Raw genomic sequence first — 23,742 nt, forward strand, 5'->3', positions numbered from 1 at the left:
TTGCAGCTCAAGTGACAGCACTGTTCAAGAGACTGCAAACTCTCATGCATAACACATAGGCACGCTAACAAATACTCAAAGAACCATCTTTAAAGTCTTCGGCTGATATATTTCTGTTGTTTAATCTCCATCTGAATCATGACACTCTAATTTTGATACAGTAATTATTCCCATAGCAACAAATATTGTATAAAAAATTGAGGCCATCACTTCAGCTACAAAAATAAACATCTCTTCAGCAGAACACCTTCTCACACAACACCATGTTCAAGTGTAAATGTTATGCTTAACCTGAAATATAAGTGCTACTTACAGGAGTTCTATGAATTCAGAATTACTTAACAATGCAACAGAACTATAATTATCTGATTCACTTTCTTACAGTCAAGCTCACTCTTTTCCTGAGACCATTTGTCTCTGGAGAACTTCAGCAGATAAGACACTGTGCTCAGAGGATGACTATACAAAGATTTATGTGCTCACACCCTGCTTCAAAGTGAAACTATGAGAGGAGCCATCCAGCACACTTTCTCGGATTGTATTAAAATTCCGTAACTATAAAAATACAGTAGAGGGTTTCTGTACTTTAACTGCAAAAATGAAAATCCTCTGGTTATCACGTGAAGCCTTTACTATCTGGAATGTGACAAGCCTGAGGAATTACATGAAATAAAAATTAAATAACCTACACTAAAATAAACCATTATTACATGAAAAAGGACTGTCTACACAATGTCTTGCACCATGTGAAAATTCAATTAAACTAAATTTTTTTAAAAAGATTTAAAAAATAGATTTAAAAGATTTTTAAAAGATTTTAAAAGATTTAAAATCTTTTAAAAGATTTTAAAATTTTAAAAGATTTAAAATTTAAAAAGATTTAAAATCTTTTTAAAAAATATTTTAAAAATAGGACACTGTATAAGAAAGAAAAATAAAGACTTGTACTTGTACCATTGGAAACATCTACGTAGACATGACCCCCAAAACTCATACCTAAGGCAGATCAATCACAGTCGGGAAACAAAACTAAGTATCATAGAACTTCTGCAACCTATTATACTTGTAAAGTTCAAAACATGACTGTAAGTATACATTATAAAATAAACTCTAATTTCAAACCACACCCTACCTTTCCAGCTGTAAATTAAGCTTCACATCACACCTGTGTAATGAATAAGAGCCAGAGGGACAGTCTAAGATTTGGTTCATTAACAAGGATGTGTTACTCAAAGGAAACAAATGTGGAATTATCATTCAGAGTTTCAAGAATTCCCTGATGCCAGAGAAAGAAACAAAAAAAACAAAGATGATCTTATTTTTAAACAACTTAAAAGGACCTCCATGCTCAATGAATATTTTCTAGGAGAGAAGAAGAAATCTTGGGCATCCCATATGTGGAAGAGGACCTATTATTAAGCAGGCACTCCTTCATTCTGCCTAACAAACAGTGGCAGTCTCCTGAAAATCTTCTTGATGATGGAGGTATATTTTGTATGTAAACCAGAGCAGGTTCCTCTAGTTTACACTTTAATGTTCCATGCATCATGTGACTGATCAATAAACCCCTGAAACTGAAGAAGGCTCAGAGGACATGCGCAAGGGCTCTGTGCTTTTGAATCTCAGGGAAGAATCTAGGGAGTGACTGCCCATAGCTGTTGCAAAGGAAAACAAATCTATCTTAGCATAAAGGGGAACGGAGGGTGTCCTTTGTTTTAGATAAATGGCTGTATCAGCTGGGTGGATCAGCTGGTTGTCTAAATGTTTTTCCCTGAGTTAATCAGAAGATTGCAAATGTCTTCCTGAGCCAGCCAGCTCAGAATATGGGAAGTGTGTATATAGCTCACTTCAACACTGAGTATAAAGACTGAACATTGAACAAAATGAACTTTGAAGAGAGAAACAGGTTTGAGCTGACTTCAACCCACATATTCCTTCCCAGCAAATGGTGACACCCAGCATCATGATAGCAAGCATATACAGAAGGGAAATGGGAATCACATTTACATTGTGATCCAACTGTATACTGCAATTGCTATATTGTGCTTATATTGTGATTTCAGTACATTGCTGTATCACTCTGCTAATGCAAAATCCTTTGTAACATCAAATATCTTCCAGTAAATTTGGTATTAAATATTAAATACTTCTCGTATGGGACACCTAAAAGAAGCCAGTCAGAGAGTATAAGACTCTGGCACAAGGAACGCAGAATCCAGTTCTTTAGTACTGGTACTTAAATTGTATTTACAAGTAAAAAGACTGACTTGAGTTCTGCTAGAGTGTTAGGCATTACAGTTTAAAGCAGCTGGAAATTTCCTGGATAATATGTAAGCCTTCAAAATTGGAGCATATGTTTAAATCAAGTTCAAAGACTTTTCCTGGATACACTTGGACAATATATCCTACTTGGATTCAAATGTCTTATCAACACATCATTAAATATATCACTGATTTTGGTACGCTTTGATAATAACTATGTGGAGTGGCCTTCACACAATGAGAGTGACATTTCTGCCTCTTACAGCCTCCCAAGGAGAGCTTATCATACAAGTCTGTTAGTATGCACATTTTTTTTAAATACTTTTATACAAATGAAGCCTGTTTTTTGTAATGTCTGTTATGTTTCTGGCTGTATTTATATCACGTATTCACGCTGAAGTCTAAAATGGATCAATACCAGCCCAAAAATAAGTGTTAACAGAATGATGTAATGCAGGATATTCCTATACATTTAAAAACATCTCTTCACTGCCACCCCTAACAGTGGTCACAGATTTTGATTCTCCATGAACCACCAGGACGTTTTTACTTCACTGCAAGTATAATGCTTTGCTGTAATATTACTTTAGCAGATACAATTCATAATGAGGTTAAATATTTTGTTTCCTAAGGGGATAGACCAAGTGCTCTTTTTTCCAAAAGAAAAGCAGAAACGCTTGATGAGCCAATTAATGACTTTAAATAAATGCATAAAATTTATTATAAACCCTACTGGATCATATTAATAATTCAACCATAGTGGTAATGATACTATAAGGTGATTAGTAATTCCAAACTCTGTAATAGTTACTGCTATAATATTTGTACCTGAAAAGAATATTTATATAGGATTAACTAATCTCTGTAACGTAATTGTGGATATACCAGTTCTCATTAATGCCATTATTTATATGCATCTATCCCTTTACATATTTAAGAAAAGTGAAACAATTCATTAAAACAAACTGTGTAGACAAAAAGAAAACTATAGCCCAGAATCTTTTTTGGCACAAAGGAAACTCCTTCTATAACAAAAGTACTTACAAACAGTTACTGTGCTGCTTTCCAAGTGGGTAAGTGAATGAAATAAATGTTTTCACAAATGTTACTGGTTTAACAGTTTGTGGCAAACTTGCTCCAACACTCAATACTATTGCTTTGAACAGTTTTTGCTTACTAAGTTAAACTTAAATTCTCAGACAGAAAACATTTGGGCCATTTGCAGAATGGGCTGTTGCCAGTATTTGCTGATTTAACCCAGCAGATGTGAAAAGCCATAGATGCTAATACAGTACAATTTGCTTTTGCCAATCTCAACAATGATTTTGTTGCTGGAGGTTACGTTCCACTGATGTTTCCTGGCTTTGTACAGCAGCATTCTCTGCTATGAAGAGCATAGCAGCATCTGTTATTTTTCAGGTAGTTGAGCATAATCTCAGCCCGGGGAGGCATTATCTATAGTTTCAAATGTCCTGGAGGAAATAATAATAAGAAAAAGTCAGTCAGGGAAAAACACTTGCAACTTCAAAACTTTACTGTTCCTGCAGTATATCAGCAAACTCAGTTTCAGATATTGCATTTCTTTTTTTCAGTAATGAAAGCCATAGATTTCATAGCAAAATATGAAAATGTAAACTTTTTAGATTCTTGTATGGCACTGTACGGTAACAGTACTGTAAAGTAGGTATACATTTTTGGTTAGAGAGTCTAATTGCTGAATTATCAATCAATACTTCAGTTCTCATAAAAATTGTATGTAAAGATAGCCATACTGAATCACAGCTCTATAGGCTAAACTTAAGAGCTGCTAGATTAAATAAAGTTTAGCTCACAAAATAAGCTAATGGGATGCTTTATTAAAAAGAGTAAAAGATAAAAAAAGTGTAAAACATAAGTTGTAGCAGATCTCAAAAGGTTTTGAAAGGTCAGAAAAATTCAGAGTTCAGAAAATTTTTCAAAAAACAATTTGACAGAATTGAAAGATGTGTTTAGATACTGGGATACTCTGATTTTTCTTGAGCATATCATTAGAGTCCCATAATGAAATTGTTTTGTGATTGAACTGTGTATTGCAATTGCTACACTTTGCTAAATGTAATTTGTTCTTGTATTGTGATTGAACTGTACATTACAATTGCTACACTCTGCTAAACGTAATTTGTACTTTCACTGTGATTTAAGTGCATTGCTGTATCACTCTGCTAAATCAAAATCCCATGTAACTTCTACTAATTTCAAATAAGAAAATTTTGTGTTATTCATTAAATATTCCACACATGGAATATCTACAAGAACCTGGTCAGAGTGTATTATACTCTGACATTAACTGGCATACTCAGCAGGATATTCCCGAGGGTGAGTGGTACCCATTAAAGCAGTAATGATTACTTCAGCAAAAACATACTTTCTGATTTGGTGTTAGTAACAAATAAGAACCTAGTAGCAAAAACCTGCACTGTGATTAAGAATATGTAGTGATAAGACTGGCTGCAGACAGGACTACTAACATTTAAAAGAGGAGATAGAATTATTATAAATACTAGCAAAGGCTGGAAAAAATCTCACCAGTAACTTTGAAAAGGAGGGATGGGAAATCCATAACCAGGATTTTTCATGGACAGCAGAACAAGGCACTGATCCCACTGATATTTGGGATGAATTTGAAAAATTGAAAGGTTCTAAGTTGAAGAAAGGAGAGAAAAGCAGGGCTTTGCAGTTGCTGGTATTTACTTGTGAGTAGCAGTGCAGAAGTTAGGAGAAGAGAAATGAACACATAGCATGCTAGAACAAGAAAAAGAAACATTTATAGAAGATAACATAATGCATAAGCAACATACACAGAGAATTAAAATAAGTTCTTAGTCTCAAAGTTGCAGACTCAAATCATATGTGATGCCCATACACATAAGGAGCATTTACTACAGTTTACTGAAATAGACCTCATTCAAGTGATGGCCACCACGTATACCAAGGACAATGAATGATCAAGAGATACCTGGTTTGATACTGATCCTTTCCAGGGTGATGATTCTGATGAGAAGAAAGTATTATGAAAGTGTTTGCTTCCATGGCAAAAACCAAACGAACAAAGTAATGGGCCTGAACTAGTTGCAACCCACATATTCCTTCCCAGAGACTGAAAACATCCAGCATTGCGACAGTGAGCATATTATTAGACACCAGTAACAAAATTCACATTTGTATTATGACTAAATTACATATTGCAATTGCTACACTCTCCTAAACGTAGTTTGTACTTGTATTGTGATTTGAGTGCACACTGTACCACTCTGATAAGTCAAAAACCCATGTAACTTCAACTGACTTCAAATAAGTAAATTTCCTATTATGCACTGAATCTTCTGTACGTGGAATATCTAAAACACCCTGTCAGACTGCACTGGAACCCAAGTTTTTCCTCTAACAAATGGCAAAGTAACTAAAATGTATTTGATTTACACTGCTATGCTGCTGATAAACTAACTAACTTTGAGAAAGCTCTGAGGACTCATGGTGTAGAGAATAAGTCTACATTTACATAATCTGTAAAACTGGTTTTACAAAGCTACAGTGTTGATATTTCTTAAAACCACCATTTTTGTTTGCTTACTAATTCTTGCAACAAAATCATTCTCTACTTCAAACTGAGCCCTAATAGTTAAGGCTCAAATTGTCAAAGATGTCTACTAATTCTGGCTATCTAAACTGAAGCACAAGCAACAAATTCTTATTGACACTACAAAACATGGACTATCTAGTGACTCCAGAAATACAGATACTTATTATGTCCAAAAACCAAGCTCAAAGGTGACCCACTAGTCAAGCTGCCGTATTTAAAATGTGGACATGAGGCCACAGAAAGGGACATGTTCTTATATATGTAAGCACTGCCAATACAAAATATGTACAGCATATTTGTGTTATAGCTTCCATTTTTATATATATGTACATCATAGTAATTTCAGTAATTTCACCTGTCTTTACACCATGTAAGTTTAAAGAATAGCCACTGTATTTATAATTTATTTCAAAGAGGCATCACATCAAAATCAAAACAGAAACAAAAGAAAACCTGCTGGAATTTACTGCATAGCATATCAGCAAAAAACAAAGCTGTCAGTGCAATATCATTACAAGAACAGACTACAAACTAAAGACTGGCAGATATCTGCTCTCCTGAAAAGCTTTAATTCACAGCACTGTAGAAGACTTATTACCAGCTGCTTTCTCCATTCCACTCCCCATGTAATTTTTTACAATTTTTAATGAACAAAATTTTTACTTTGCATTTCAATTCAATTTGCTTGCGGTCACTGTACTTACCAGCTAGCAGATTCAATCAATAGCTGATATTAGTTTGGAATTTTTAGGAACTGCTATTGCCATCCACACACATGCTTACTGATTTACTAATGAAACATCATAGTTTGCCATCTAGTTTCAAGAGCTTACTAAAGCTCTTTTAAGCTAACCAACTCCAAATATAGAATATGTATTTAAATTTACATTTATTTCTCATAATTAAGGATTACTTAAACCTGAAGGTCTGATCATGTATATCTTTATCCCAGTATTTGATACATACAGTGTCAACAATGTAAAATTAGTGTATCATAAAGGATTCAATGAAATACATGCACTTCTCTACATAAAAGACAAACCCATTATTTTATTTAATTCTTCCTCTTTATTTAAAATTAATATCTCATTAACCTCTAGAAACTTAAATGATGACCCCTAAAAACCAACACTGGACTAGTCCCTACCTTTGTCAATTACCTATTGGAGTTAACAAACATGCACAATATTATCAGTGTAAAAGTATTAGTGTAGTAGGCTTTTTTTCCCTGATTTTCTTTCTGCGTTCTAAGAATTTTCCAAACTAGCATGCAATCTAATTCTTACTATTTCCTAAAACATTCTATAAAACTTGTCTAACCTACTTGTCAGTATGTGCATCTGTACAAAAGGGGAAAAATACAGAAAACTTTCTCCCAATCTTCAGGCATTTCTTGCCTACTAATAAAAAGGGTCACTGAGATATGACAGAGTTATTTGGTACTTCTTTATTCTAGAAATTAAAATGTATCTTCATTGACCATACTGCTGAGTACTATACAGGCAAATAAATATCCAAGTATTATGCTGTTAAGAGTGTTTTAGAAGTATTACATAGTAGATTCACCAACATACTCTCATTTTATGCTGCTCTAGAGACAAAAAACAGTACCAAGTGGGGAAAACGTATTTTATGGTTATTTTATATCTCTCAGGCAGCAAAAATCTAACCTATGTCAATACACCATTCCTGCATAAGTGCCTCTGGGCAAAGCACAAGTGAAATTTTGAGGAACCCTGTTACTTGAATGCTTACATTTAAGATTGTGCTGAAGTTCTCCACTGACCCAAGGCCTTGGGTAGTTACTTATCTTCGTAAATTAAGTATGGAAGATGCAAAACAGAAAGACTTGATCACAGGTCCAAATTCACATGACAAATCAATGCCTGAATCAGAATTAATAGCTTCAGGCTACGGTTCCTGCACAGGTCACTAAAACAAATACCCCATAAACACTCCATACACTAGACAACAATTGCATTCAAACTCCCTCAAGGACCAATTACTTAAGTGTAATTATTTTGTACATTTAAAAAAATACATATTACACACACTTCTAGCCAAAAAAAAGCTTTTAGTAAAACCCCATTAGCATTAAAATCAAGTCACTTCCAATACTGCTGGTTTACAAAGCAGCTTCAGATATTGACAAAGGCAATGATAACTCTATGGGCTAGATTTTTTTTTAAATTTGGAAAAAAAACAAACCTACTATGATATTTTGGAACTAGGATAATTTATTAGGCAATCCTCTGTACCAATATCTCAGGGAACTAATCCTTGTTGAATGCAATTCACACATTTTCTGTGTTTCTCTTTGGACCATAATTATAGAAACAGAAACTCAACTCCAGAAGATAACGTTACAGAAGAGACATCTGTCTCCTTTGCAAACGTCATACCCAGTTTGCCTACTGACTCTATAGCTACACTTGAGAGGGCTATTGAGAGGCTGCACAAATGCAGCAGGAAATCCACTTTCATCTTGGCACACTTGATAATGAGAAATTATACATGCCTCTGTATCTAAGACTAAAGTTCTGTCCACTCCTTTAAGAGGTAAAATATTATATTTTAAAGCTAAGAAAGCTGTGTAATTGTTCATCTAGAGGTTCATCTAAAGGTTCATCTAGAGGACAATGAGTCTTAATGATCCCCACATATACCACTGTCCAGCAAATGAGGCATAAATGTTAGAGGAACTGGTTTGTATTCCCCTCTTGAATCAAAATAATGGCTACTCTTAGATCCTGGCATTTGTAGGTGTCCACTCTAAGGCAGATAAGCACTGTTGTGAAAGATGTCAAGGGACAAGAGCCGTCAGTGGCAATAATCAGAGCTGTCAGTTCTCACCATTTCTGAACATCAGCTGCTAGCCCAGAAGTTTGACAAGAGTACTGGACATTCAGGAAAAGCTTGTATTTGACCTTTCAACACCTCCCTCTCCTAAATACCTACTAAAGAGTCTACAACAATTTTGTAAAGTTGTTTTGAGCCTTCAGGATACCACATGTTATGTAAGTGCTAGAACTTTTTGTTAATTATGGTAATCAAATCTTGAAAATTGAATTTAAACAAACCAGAAGCAATGTAGGTACCAGAAGAAAGGATAGAGAACACCTAGCATAGTGATACCATTGCAACTGGTAGACAGTGCTGGTCTCTTCCAATGCTAGATGATGAAGCATGAAAAATGCAAATTCTGTACTTGATTAACTCATACTCACACAAGAGCAAAATATTTTTAAAAAAGTAAAACTCCACTCAAAAAGCAGACCAATACAGTATGGGAGTGAAAGCAATACTGCAAATTATAATACTAATGTGGCAAAAATAAACATGCCTCTGTTAACTGGTTAACAAATTCTTCTCTACCTCCTAAGGAACACCAGAAAAAAAGAGTTAAGATTTATTTCTGAAATAAGTAACAATCTTCAAGCAGAATCTGGCATCTTAAGCTCCGAAGCAAAAGAATCACAATTGCATCTACAAGTGTAATTTCCCCCTATTTCACCATGCTTAACCTATTTATGACATTACTGAACATGCCTTATATGGCTTGACTACTAGTATCAGATCAAGCACATCTCACAGGATGCTGAGAGTGAACGTAAAAACCGAGGTTTTGTTTTATGACACAAATGAAGGAAAAATACAGCTGTAAAACTAGCAATTTTCACTAATCAAACTCTTGTCCAAGCCACTCTTTCCATTCACAATAGTTTTCTCTCTGTTTCCTTAGCTTACAAAGTAACAAAAGCAAAATGAATTTGAACTTCTGAATCATATTTAAAACACTAAAAACCATATACAAAGAAACCCATACTGAATTCAATCTATACACTATTATTATATCATTTAGGGCTATGGCAGATTTTAGTCAACTTGAATCTAAAAACAGTTTCTAATGTTGCGTGCCCAAATATTGCTGGAAAGAAATCTCTGGGACCAATCAATGTGCATCCAAAGCCAGTATGCTTGCTCCTTCTGCTGAATTTGCTTTTTTATTGCTTAAGTGAGCAGAAATATAACTGCATTAAATACAAAAGAATAATATTACCATAAGCTAATATACCGCATTGAGAATAAGACCAAGGTTCATTATGTAAAAATTATTAGTATTTTGAGTGTGACATACAGCTCACACTGTACTGTTGTACTTATTTTTCTAAACTGGAAGCCTGAGCTGTAATTTCTGGGATTGATTCCGCAGTCCCCAGTACTTCTCATTGCTCAGTCCTTTAGGCATTAATTCCACAAAACCAATCATAATAAAGGAGACTCAGAAGTCAGACATATATAGGAGAAAGGCTTCAGAGAGACTGAAAAAAAAGTATAAAATTAACACCAATAGACCACACAGAAACAATTAAACTGATCATTTTTCTGTAGAAGAAACATTTAGATCATAAAAAACCATACACATAAAGAAGCATATGCAGTGATAAAAAGAAAACACAAAACTCAATGTCCAAGCGATCCTGTGGGAAAAAAATAATTTCTGCCAAAGGACTCTGTATTATAGCAAATCCAGAAAGTCTCTGCTAAGATTCAAGCTTCATGCTTGAATTGAATGAACAACGTTCATGCTGTTGAATATGATAGTATTCTGTTAGCAAAATTATGATTCTGAAATATCTGACAGTGTCAAAGAATGTTGCCCTCAAATTGTTAACAGCCTCTGATCACCTCTATTCACAGAAACTTCCTAATAGAACCCTAGTATCTGAAGGACTTCAAATATATTAATTTGAATATAATTTATCTGTATTAGAAATGGCTACAGACTATCCAACTTGTGGAAAGTGACATGATTTGCAGATGAACTATAAAGCCCCCATTTGTTAATTTTTCATAACAGCACTAGCACTTATCTTCTTCTTCCTCCATTTTGTTTACATTTATGATTTTACTGGACCCAGATGAATTAAAATGTAAACTGATGTATCAATACACAAATCCTCCTTGTAAAGGAATAGGTAAACTCAAAAATTATGGTACCTAGAGACTATAGTATCATAGCCATTATCAGCATCATTTTTGTTCAAAAAAACACAGAGAACAAGAACTGAGTAAGTAGGCATGCTGAATTACATTTCTGGTAACTCCAGAATATGGATGAAGCACCTTCATAAAGAGGAATATAGTAATTAGTACATTGATACTGATTACTCCACTGATACCCAACAACAAACATTCTTGAATATAATCAGAAAAATCTCCTTTGACTGGCACTCATCTAGCCACATATCTTTAACTCGCATGCCAGCATGTGCCAGGAAAGCTAATGAGGCTTCAGTTTGCCAGTCTGCCTCAGCAGTTCTTCAATCTCTGTCTTGCATGTAAACATTCTGCTCTCCCAAAACCTATTGTTTGTCTTCTGGTGTTCTCACAAAAGCATGCTGATGAATTACATCACAATGAGAAACAGATGCATTAAAGTAATATCAAATTCCAGTTCCAGCTAGGAAATACCAATAACTGCCATTTCCAATAAAACTCTTAATTACTTCCTTCAATCAATAAGCAGACAGGTGCTTAATAGCTACTTGAAATTATTCTAAGACAACATTTTCTTTCCTAATAAAAATACACCCTTAACTACCAGAAGGACAATCATCATGTAAACAGGAAAGATTGGAAGGTATATGATGTCTTGTTGGGATGCTCCTACTTTCACACAAAATTAAGACACCAGGAAGCTGACAAACTACTGGATAAGGCAGCAAATGAAGAGCAGAATCCTTGAGATTAACCAACCAGTGTCATCACATCATCATCTAGCCAGATTATATCATATGCAATCCATGCTTAAACAGGAATTTTAGACTAGGTTTTAGCTATAAAGTTGAAAAAGAACCAGCAGGCAAAAGGAATATAAACTCTAATTAAAAAAGAGCAATTTCACTGCAACCTACCACATATTTAAATCTTTAATTACTTTACTATATGAATCTTAATATTAGTATCATCCTTTTTGTGTAAATTACCATAACACTTTCTGAAATACACTGTCTAGCCCTCAAGGTATGCAAACATATCCATATACGATACAGATCATGGGCCTAAGCTTTCTCTAATTTTCAGAAAGATGCTTAACAACTAATTGAAGTATCATGCCTGGCAAAACTGCAGCTCAGATAAAAAAGAGAGGGTATGGCTTTCCCAAACTAGTGAGATGGAAGATGCAAATCAATGAATGACTTCAGGCTTGGAACAAGGAGGGAGATGTTGTGGCAGTACATCCCGCCCACCCCATCCTGCCAGCAGGAAACAAAACTTCTCCAGGAAGGGAGAAGGGGAAGGAAGCCCTGGAGGCTGCAGGTTGAAATTTGAACTGGCCAATCGAGATGCACCAGGCACACTGAGGTGACCCTACTAGCCAATAGAATTAAATGACCACAGGTCAGATTCGACAGGGGTATAAACGGGGTCCTGCCGGAGGACACGTTGGCAGTCCTCCTCGGAGCAGCGGGTTTGCAGTTCGGGACTCCCCCCTTGGGCCGGGGCACCGCCCGAGGTAACTCCTCGAGGGAGAGAGCCCTCAGCTTTTAGGTGAGTGATACGCGCGTTTTGAGCCATCACTTTAAATCTTGGGATTCTTAAGTCAGCCATGTAGTATTAATTCTCTTTACATCATTGAGCCTGTGGTTTTATAAAATGTTACCAGACTTCTAACTAACTTTTGCTGAAGAATAAATCTGAGTTTTAACATCTGTTGGATTTGGTTAGTCATGCATCCGTAACAGATGTATTGATGACCGACCAGTTAAAATTACAGCACCTAGCTCAACAATGGCTAAATTGGTGCTAACTGAAAGCATAATATTCCTCAGTTACAAGAAGAATCAATTAACAGGCATGCTGTCTCTCTCTGAAGTAAGAAAGTTTATCTGTAGCTGTAAGAAACAGGTACTGTTGACTAGAGGTAATAATTGTGGAGAAAAAAAAAGATCAGGAAGCCCAGCAAGACTCTTATATCATTTAAAGTATAAAATAAGAGCTCCAAGCAAAATGCAGGTACAAAGTGCAGGTAGACACTGAAGCATACAGCAATGTTGGAACCAGATGTGTAGCCACAGACGCGATGCCAGGCCCATTCTGCACTACACAGAGTATCAAAGTGTCTAAGGAGAGTATGTGGACCAAACTCCATTTCTGCTAAGTGAGGAGATTCTGGAGAACAGTACCTGAAAAACCTGTGCATTACAGAACTAAAATACTAAGGCAATATGAAAAAGGAATGTATTTGTTTTCCATTTTGATGGATAGTTTTGATGCACAGTTTGATAAGCTTCACAAGCCATGTTTGATAGAATAAAGTAGCTTTATTCATCAACTTTGGCTGGCTGTATATGTGATTGCTGGGTAAAGCAGATTTACTTTTTCTATTTACTTCAGAGAAGCAAATCCCTATCTTGGGTAAATTTCTTAGCTTTTGTAGCCTGTCTGCACTAGATGATGGCTCTCTAAAGTTAAAGCACTCAAGTAAGCTCCCAGAAAGAGCATCTGAGACATTCCAAGTATTGTTTTAATATTTTTGATCACTGCGGTATCTAGTTACAGAGCACTAAAACTCATGGCTGCAGAAGTATTTACTTATTTATTTTGCACAGAACCTGTTCTATATATCACTGTCATTTATCATCATTATTTATGGACATGATTCTTTTTCTTAATTTGTACTTCACTCTATTGCTTGAAGTGCCTGAAGGTACTGTACAGTATACAATAACATGCGTATCTGCAATCTATGGTGAAGATCCGGACAAGTGTATTTAAAATGATTGCCCAACATTATGCTTCTTATTTATTCAATTTAATTAAACAATGGAATTTTGTGGTCACTACTCAGCATTAAAATAAAATAAAATAAAATTCCTTAAAGTACCTAAATGTCAAATCAGAAGCCCAGTCTACGCATTCCCAGGAGGGCCATTTACCCTGCTTCCAGTTGCTTTCTGCCACTTAAAAGTAAGCAGAAAACTGCTCTAAGAAAAATTCTCAAGAATTGTTTAGCCGGGCAAACAGAGATGAGACCTTTTGCTGCTTTCTAATACACAAAGGTTATTTTCATTATGTCTAAAAACAGAACTATGTTTTTGCACCTTTTTTATGTTTGCGAAAATATAGTACTTACTTTCAACGTCTTGCACACTATTCACTACATGCAAACCTGCACACTACTTAGATACAGTTCGAAGCAGATATAGAGATATGAGACATGTAGATGACACATGCATCAAAATCAGCTTTTACATTATTATTTTAAATCAATAGAGTAAAAATGATTTACCGAAACTACAGGGAGAGACATGTTCTTTCTTTCCATATGAAACTAAGCAGAAGCCTAGAAATCAAGACATATGTAAACTCTCTTGATAAGCTTTTGATGATACCCAGAAGTCAGTAGCCTTTTTCTTGAATGAGAACTATAGTATCTTAAGACACTGACTCCCAAATGTCCAATGTCTATCAAAAAACAGACAACAAGGAAAAAGTGGTTTTAAAGCAGTATAGGGGACTAGGGCTTACACCTAAGATTTGTATTCAAAGGATTCTTATGTTACTTTTATCTACATTTGCAGAATTAAAAACTTGTTCTTAAACACAACTGCTACGTGTTCTAATAAGGAATATTTGATCGGCAAATACATTTGTTTTAAATGACATCTTACTGTTCAGAGCTCTTTGCAAAGACAGATCCAATGTTTTTAGAAGAATTTGAGTGAAAACAGGCAAAAAGTACATGACCTGTCTGTGGATTCAGAGGCCTCACTGTTTACATTTCCCATGCAGAAAGAAATTATTTCATCTTGGTTGCTTCTGCAAATATCTATATATATGGTGTCTCATAATCACAGAAAAAGATCATCAGAAAAATATAATAAATAGTACACTCACCTTCATCACTACTTGCCTGCTGTTTAACCAAAGTTATTGGAGATCTAGCTGGGGGTTTATTTAGTGGATGACGCCAACTCTTAGATACTTTCTTTTTTTCAACTTCCGCTGACTGAAAAGGAAAAAACAAAACTAATTTAGTATGTAATTCTGCAAAGTTAATTTTGATGAACAAAAACATTCTTCTGTAAATGAGCACAGATGTCAATTCTGTAAATACTATCAGGGTACTTGAAGCACCTTTAGTGTACCAATAAAACATTTGTCTCTAATTCAGAATATACACTTTAATCAAAAAAGAGTAATCCTTGTCAAACACAAATGGTCTGAGGTGTAAGTTACTGCAGCACTTCCCAAATTACAGAGCATCAGTCCTGGTTTGCTCAGGTGATGTCTGGGAGGAAGAACAGCCCAAACAATTCTGCAGAACCAGAAGTACAATACAGCCACTAAACGTGGCTGGGAAAATGAGGCAGAAACCTGCTGACATCATTTGTGAAAGAGTGCAAAATTCCTGAGGAAGTAAAAAAATTATCTGGAGTTTAGGTAAGAAATTAAGAGTCCTGATATGCAATTAACATGTTGATTTGGGATATGAGGAAATTCTTTCCTCCCTCAAGAATCCTTATGTACTACAGCTTAAAGTTATCCAAGCTTCAAGAACTAAAGCCAACACTACAAACTCTAGAAGCGCAGCTTTCACAACTCTGTATTTGAGTGCCAGTGGGGGAATCACGAAGTAAAAAGCTGCTGATGGTATCTGGAGGTTCAGGAGCAGAGGAAAGGCAAGCACACTGGCAGAAGGGTGGGAAGGACAGTCTCACACAATTCCTATGGACCACAGCTCCTCAAGACCCTGAATCTAACCTAGCAGGTTACACATATGCCCCTTTACTGATTTGAAGGTTGAAAATTACTACTATAAAATGGGAAGTAAATCACAAAACATCATATTTACTGTGATAAGCAGAGGGAGGAAGATGTGGTTAAAGCACTGGACAGGTTTATGACCTAGAAAACGTTACCAACTAAGTAAAAAGGGAAAGAAGATCAGACTTTTTAATTGCATCTGTACCACACAATTCTTCACTTAGAAAGAAAGAGTATGCAATTATACTGGAGAATATCTGAAATCTCATATATAAATGGCTGAAAGGCACAGAAAGAGATAAATATAATCTCTGCTACATGATGATTAAAACACTGAGATGTTTATAGTGCTCCTTATTATTACAGCAGAAGGGTTGGAGCCCAGATTACTAAAACTCACAACAAAAAATCATTAGTGCACAGTTCATGTCTGTGAAAGGGTCAGCATGATTTTAATTTGGCTTCTGAAATATATTTCCCACTAAGTCGGGCAATCTGACAGTGGATTTCCTGCTCTCACTCTGCCAAACTGGGATTGAACTCACAACTCAGAAAGCTCCTGTGACTACCACCACAGCTTAATTTTTCATGATGCTTCCTAAAGTCAGCTGCCCACCCTTCACAGCAGAATAGCAAGAGTCAAAAAAGACTGTAAGTTTGTACGTGCCTCAATGAGAAAACATTATTAAACCTACCATTTAAAAACTAAAAAAACATATTCCTTTTATGAGAGGGATCTTTTCTTCAAGTGTTTCCTTTACATGTTTTATGCCATTTCCAAAATCCAAGAACAGCAGTTTTCAGACCCTGAAATCTGTACTATCCTTCTATAGCCATGTCTTGAAGATTCACTTTCTCCAACTTCAATAGTATGGATACAGTTTCAACTAAAGCAAGGAAGTCCATAAGATTTTTACAAACTATGTGAGACAATATAATGGAATGAAAGGAAACTTTGTTTCCACCTAACTCAATGCAGAGATGCTCCTCAGCTTCGCTTCATCCACTTCTTCATTTGAGAAGGGCATCAGTCCAAAAATACATTACCATGTGTTTCCACACTGATATGTTCTGCCCTTAGATAGTAAGTCTCTCAGAATCAACCCATTCTGCTGACATTTTACTAGCACACTGTTAAGTCTCCTTAATACTCAGTCAAAACAGCCATTTTTTTTGAAACACAAGTAGGTGATACCAAATACAGTACTCATCTCTAATAATTTCAATTTCACATCAATAGCAATAATTAAAACGGATAGCCTTGCTCATACTGGCAGGCAGCGAACATAGGAATAGCTTGAAAATAGTTGCTGACAGTTCAGATTCACCAATATAAAGTGAAATTACTAGGTATCTAAAATCAGAGGGAAAATACGTCAACAAGCCACCTCCAGAAACATCCTACTTTTGGATCCAAATTCCTACCCTTGCCTGAACACTTCAAAACATGTTCAAATTAGCATCTGATTAAAATCATGCATATTGTTAAGTGCTTTAATATGGATATCAGGTCTCATTAGAAACATGTTCATTCACATTTCATTAAATCAGGAATATATTACTATAACGATGTAATTTGCTTCACATACACTCAATGTTTCCATGCCATCTTCTTCATCCTTTTTTACAACGGGCACTTCTCCATGTTCCAAGCTATTTCCACAACTTTCTAAGTCGCTCACATCACCCTCTATCGGGACATTTTCCTCCTTATCTGGGTTTTCTGCTTCAGAAGCTTGTCCCTCGGACTTATGGTATGGTATGGATGAAACAGACTGATTCTGAGATTTCAAACTCTCTTCGTTTCTACAGCTATCAGAAGCGGGTATGCAGGCCACAGAATCTTCAAATGTAAAGAGAGGATGATTGGAATCTGTCCTGTCCTTGTCTTCCATTTTTGTTTTCTCTAGTACAGGAACAGGGCTCAAATACGAGTCTGAATGGATGCCTCCTATAGATCAAGAATACGATTTGTTAATAAATCTCACTTTATATCACTGTATTTCATTTCGAAATGATCTGATGTACTGAAATTCAAAGCATGGTTCCTCATTTAGAAATCATACAGAAAAGTATTTGGTAGAAGGACATACACAACTGTGGAGTATAGCTTTGATCAAAGAATAAATTAAATGTAAATGTTCTGAGTTTGAAGTGTGAAATACAGTTTTAATCATTTAATTGGTATTTTGTATTTTATATTTGTATTACAACAGGTCTTCATGTCATTCAAAATAATCAATATTCACGTAGCTTGTTTACTCTGACAGCCCACAGGCACTTTGACTAGTTGGAAAATAAAAAAAATAAAAGTTTGGTATATTGAACTTTATACCCTGCATTTATACCTATTATGCCTGTTTTTAAAATGACAATAAACAAGATTAAAGGTTTATAATTAGGAAGATGTATTTTAAATAGATACCAAGAATATTTTGAAAACAGCAGCACTGGTCTAAAAATGAAAAGCAATTAGCATAATTTTATATTTCAACAATTAGCATAATTTTATATTTCAACAATTAGCATAATTTTATACTTCAGTGATGCTGAAGGGTGAAATTGTGTGGACTTTATCAAAATTCTTCATCTGCTGATGCTTGCATGGGATAGACAGAACAATGGGTTAGAGAGGTTACCCAAAAAGCCTGTTCCTGGAGAACTCTATGGCACACACCACAGTGAATTTTGATTCAGCAGCAGGTCCAAGGCATTAAAGAAAACAGTCTCTGCAAAGTCCCTCCCCATTCTTTCTTTACAATGGTTATTTGAACTTGCTTTTCTGTAAAATTCCCTTTTCAGGTCAAATGAAGATAAAATTTAGTAATACAAAGCCTATCCAATACTAAAACATAATCTCTGGGTACGAAGAGTACTGCCTCAATTGAGCATAATGGACATACTAGCCAGAGATAATGCAAGGTAAATAACCATCTCCAATGTGAGTACTGGAGCTTCCACCATCATATCTAAACAGGTTCTTTTCCCTACAAAGTTCTAGGCACCACCTCTTAATAGCACAAAGGAAAGAGGACAGCTCTCCACTCTTCTCTGCTTTTCCTTCCCTTGTCAATGAACACAGAATGGCTGCTAACTAAATACTAGTCCCTCAATGGTCATGAACTCTCCAAACCTCTATTAAAAGTTGGGGGAAGCTGTAAAGGAATAGCACCTTTAAAAAAAAAAGATCATTAGAACAGACCTGGAAAGGCTTTGACAGAGCACCAACTAATTTGTACACAGTAATTTCTAAGCCTCCACACTGGAATACTGTCTTTGTTATCTTTATGTGGATCAATCCTGGTGTTTACCATCTCCAAATAACCATTAACATAACCATTAATGTTCACAAACAGGGAAATACTCTCTATACACAATTTGCAAGTAAATTTTCAGTATCAATATAAAACCAAATGGGACTGCTCACAACCTTAAAATTGCAGTTTGCCTTTCTGAACAGGAATGTGAAACTACACCTGAACTAGAATTAAATGTGAAATAGAAGGAATAAAGTCCAGAACAGACCAAGTCTATTAGTATAAAATAGTTGTGGGGAAAAAAAGAACCATCTTTGGCTTGACATGGCCTTTATAACTTGCATTGTCAGACAGCTCAACAGGAAGTGATAAGTCTCAAAATAGAGCATCTTTGTGCAAAAGTATATACCATTTCTAATATGCAACATTCTTCATGAAAATACATGTAGCATACTACAAGCATATATGTTCTGTACTGTTTACCTAAGTGTTAAGACATTCTGTATCATTTCCATATCAAAAAAATTTTGCTGTAAAACATATCACTCTATTGAAGAAATAAAATTTACAAAACTGCATCCTTTTTGCCCCTTTAAAAAACACTTCATTAAAATAGTTTAGGTGATATTATTGTCAGCTCAGAATATTAATTTTGGCATTTTCTCACTCTTACTGAATATCAATCTTCTCTGCACAACTTTATACGTAAGTATTTTAATATGCTACTTAGGATAATACTATGCTTTAACATCCACTGATTTTTGGCATTAGAGTATCAACAGCCTACAACTTACATGTGAAATATAATCAGTCCTTATCTCACCTGCAACCTTGACACTATCCAATAAATGTTGATCCAGCTGCATTCTACTACGGTTTTCTTCTTCCCCAGAAGGCACTCCTGTGTTTACCAGTCTCACTTTTTTTCCAGGTTCTTCACTGACCTTGAAGCCATCAGTAGCTGCTTCAGTCGCTATGATTTCTGCACCAGCTACCTTAGCAGATACTCTCTTGTCCTCTGGAGTTTTAAGCTTTTTAGATCGCGATCTGGTGTGCTGGAAGCTGTTATAAGAGATATTGCTGTCAGAGTAGAATGTCTGTCTTGGATAAGATAAAACGTTTACCAATATGTATGTCCCTTTCACCTGCTTAAAGTGGTAAAAAACTGACAATTTTTCATCTTTTTGTGTTGAGATAGTGTTTACAATTTATTAAGTGATAGATTAACAATTGATTGGATTTAACCTTCTAATCTTTTATCACCATTCTATGGAAAAGTTATTAGACTGTAAAAGTAAAATAACATTAAGTACTACTACTTAACCAGCATCCAAACCACTTTTTAATGAATCATTCTCTTGAACCTGAAAGAAAATAACTCTTATAAAAGTAATGAAGAAAAACTTGTCAGTTGCACTAAATTCAAGTGGTATTTCCAAACCCCAATGCTAATAAAGCACTAGTCTGAATACACCTTGTAAAATCAGATCTGTTTAGATTTCTTGGAAGTTTTTGTATGCATTTTAACACAAACAACAAGCTTCTGAAAGGAAAAATTCTGATCATCAAGTATTTTGAATGGCTACAATATCAAGCAATACATTTAATAATGCTGTGTAAAAAAGTTGAAATTAAAGCTTCAGCATAAGTTTTTGCACCCTCAGAAGTAGAAGGGAAAGTTTAAAGCAGGAGAAATGGCACCCTCTGTCAGAAACTGGTTTGCAATTTATGTGCTTAGGATAAAAGTAACAGGAGATTAGCTCAGTTTCAAATTCGACTGTGTGACATGGGAGGAAATTTTTATGTGCTTCATCACACATCAGGTTTCAAAACTCGTAACACGCTAGTCATAAAAGCCCAACTACAGCAGGTAAAACAGGAGTTTTACAAATGTCTTGCATCTTAGACTATACGCTTCTCCAGAAAAACATTTTGCTACCCCTTACATTTTATCCTATGTCCACCAATATATACCTTTCAAGACCTTCTCTATAAAATAGTAATTTCCAGAAAATTTGCCAAAGTATGAGAGGCCCATCAGTTCACACTGTAATATAACTGCAAGTATTATTACTGTTTACATGCAGTCATTAGATGTTCTATTGTAGCAAAGTATTTCAGCCATAAACTTCAGAGTTAAGCTCTCCCTGTCACTATATTCATTAAGATTTCCACAGACAGTATTTCTGTTTTCACTCTGCTGGACTTGTATTATTCCCATAATCAGAATGATGACAATTTCAGTCAACACATTACACTCAAAATGAAGCTGAATAAACATTTTATCTTCCCTTCGCAATACGCATTGTTACCATGCCTGACCAAAAGCCAACTCAAGAATTAAACAGCATTGGAATTGTGTTTATTAGCGAAGTACACAAAATCAGCCCACATGTTGCTATGATAAAACTTTCAACAAGATTATTATAAAGTCTTTGCTTTTAGTTAAAATTGGCTACCCGTAAGGGTACTACCAAATGAATCGCTGCTGGTCCAAGCATGAATTTGCAGTTATGCTGTACAATACATACAGTAAAACTTACTACAGGGCAAAATGGCATTCAACTAGCTAAACAACAGAATTATTCTCTTTGTGTGTCCAGGTTAATATTATACATATACTAACAAATTGGCTGTCTAGCTGTGTCACTGGCTGTCTTCAAGAACTGATTCTACCCCACAAACTATTCTTACCCAGAACAAAGCCAATGTTATATTTCTCAGTTATAAAGTTCCACTACAGTGGCAGTTGGTCCTCTTCTTTACAAGTTGATTTGCCTATAATTTTCCTCAAGAAATACATTAACTTACAAAGAAAATGAGGAAATTCAGTTTAAGAACAAGTTAAAAAAGTAACTATATTGTAAAATTATTTGAAGGAGGAAAAAGTTCTTAAAAAAATCCACCACTATCTTTAACCCAGCAAACTGCACTCCACAGTAAGTAGATACCAACAAAACCACCCACCCTAGGCTAGAAATTAAGTAGATCTTTATTAGATAATGAATAAGAAAATCCATAAAGATCCTGTTAAGTAAGACAGGAAAGCATTAGTGTACAAAAAATGTTTGTGCAATGCAAACAAAAACCACGATGCACACCAAGATAAAAGATGCAGCTATGAAACTGCTTTAATAGGTCAAAGCTTTGATAGCTTCAGTGACAAGATAAGAAACTCTTCTCCTCATTTTCTTAGTGGTGTCAACACCAACAACTTAGATCTAGGCCTTCCATATGCCAAATTATGATCTGTGATTGACCTGTGGTAGACACAGAGAGGTTTCGGCTGCAGCACTGTGAGAGTGTGCCAAATAGGCCATGATATCTCCTTGGAGTTAAGTGGCAGTGAGGGCTAAGGCTATTGCTAGAGACTTCACACAGCTGTTGGGATTCTGCCACAGCTTCATGATAAGTTTTTCCAACTTCTCCCTTGTCTTTTGGTTGCAGATGTCACTAGAAACACTAGCAAATATCCACACCTTGAAAATTTTAATGACATAATCTCTACTAAAGAAAGATTCCAAATACCACACTGGAATGCATTTTGATGCTCTCCATACTCAGTAACTTTAGCTATACACATAACTTGTAAGTTGAATTAATTTTTCATAGTGATTCTGAAAAAAATACTTGCTTGTCCCCAAGTTCATCTTAATGCAGAAAACAGAAAAACAAACTTTGTCTAAAGTAAATTAATTAAAACAAAACATCTGATAAAGTGGCAAAAAAAGAAACAAAAAGGAAATTGACATCATATTAAAGACAATTAAATGGAGGATAAAGAAAAATAAATACCACCTGGGAAAGTTCTTTATTTTCTTTCTTCTCTGTAGCCAGGTCTTTACTTCAGGTGTTGATTCAGGAGTTGGTTTTGTATGATCAATGGTGTATATATCCTTTCCTTGTTTCCACAGCTGGTATCTGTCTGGTTGAAACTTCTTCACAAAGATGTCCATGGATATTGACACCATGTCTTTCCTACAAGTGCACTGCAAGAGAAGACAGGAATTTATAAGTGACAAGTAAAGGAATATGCTGCAGTTCGCAGTAAAGAAAGTCCAAAATAAAAATCCCACATGTGAAAATTAACTGTACTTTAATAAAAATTTTCCTTTCTGCCTCTTCCTCACTTCTTTGGGGGGAGAAGATCATTCAGGAGAAGATACTATCTGAACAAATGTGACACACTAGGATTCCACAAAGGTACTTATGGACATTCCATTGTTTGATTAACTCCTACAGGTTAAGACCAAAAAGAAACTATAGCACTTCTTTTTGCTCTATTACCTGTTCCTGACAATTTTAAGCCAATATCATGTCAAATCCAGAGACTGCACGTATCTTTAGCGGCATCATAATTTTCTTTTTAAAAATAACTCATGTAGTATCCACCTGACCCAAAGGTCTTTACAGGCATATACACAGTCCTAGCTTTTAACTCTTCAAAACAAAATGCATATGAGTACTGTATCAAGTTACAGTTTTCCCCAGGTTTTTTTACAAGGAGCAATAAACAAGCAAGAGAGCAGAGTATTATGTTTAAGGTCTAGAAAAGTTTGTTATAAACATGTAACCTGACCTTCTGTGCAATGCAGACCCTAAAATCTCATGCAGTACTTTCCTCATCAACTTTGCTCTAGTCCCTGATTTTAGTCCCCCCAAAGAATTTTACGTTGCTTTTCTTTACAAATTATGCATATGAGTGGAATATTTTAGACTTATTTGAATAAACTTTTAATGGTGATCATGAAAATACAGAGGAGTCTTCACTTGGAATACTGTAGATGCTGAGAAAATTTTCAGACTAAAGTTACTGCACCTAATGCTCCA

General features: G+C 35.3%; 1 protein-coding gene and 1 long non-coding RNA gene across 8 annotated transcripts in view; one reads left to right on the plus strand and one right to left on the minus strand.

Annotated features, from left to right (window-relative positions):
* Positions 1-23,742, minus strand: part of KDM4C (lysine demethylase 4C) — a 280,297-nt gene that overhangs the window by 115,486 nt on the left and 141,069 nt on the right. For 4 of the 7 annotated variants that reach the window (XR_005931545.1, XM_030004370.2, XM_030004367.2 and 1 more), the window contains 4 exons: positions 22,708-22,901; positions 19,736-19,974; positions 17,245-17,606; positions 14,786-14,897 (listed from right to left, as the gene is read on the minus strand). Coding sequence is in view for 6 of the 7 variants with exons in the window: in XM_030004370.2 (XP_029860230.1) it covers positions 14,786-14,897; positions 17,245-17,606; positions 19,736-19,974; positions 22,708-22,901 (907 nt within the window). In the remaining variant the exon portion in view is untranslated. Of the gene's footprint in view, positions 1-921; positions 3,735-4,827; positions 5,044-14,785; positions 14,898-17,244; positions 17,607-19,735; positions 19,975-22,707; positions 22,902-23,742 lie in introns of those variants that run through there. The other 3 variants (XM_041120762.1, XM_030004369.2, XM_030004368.2) reach the window with 3 other exon arrangements.
* Positions 12,527-23,433, plus strand: LOC121232664. Its single transcript, XR_005931547.1, has 3 exons — positions 12,527-12,632; positions 12,781-12,782; positions 23,420-23,433. It is a non-coding gene; the product is annotated as an uncharacterized LOC121232664 (long non-coding RNA).

The sequence above is a fragment of the Aquila chrysaetos genome, chromosome Z (genome assembly GCF_900496995.4).
Source record: "Aquila chrysaetos chrysaetos chromosome Z, bAquChr1.4, whole genome shotgun sequence".
In the NCBI taxonomy this organism is placed as follows: domain Eukaryota; kingdom Metazoa; phylum Chordata; class Aves; order Accipitriformes; family Accipitridae; genus Aquila; species Aquila chrysaetos.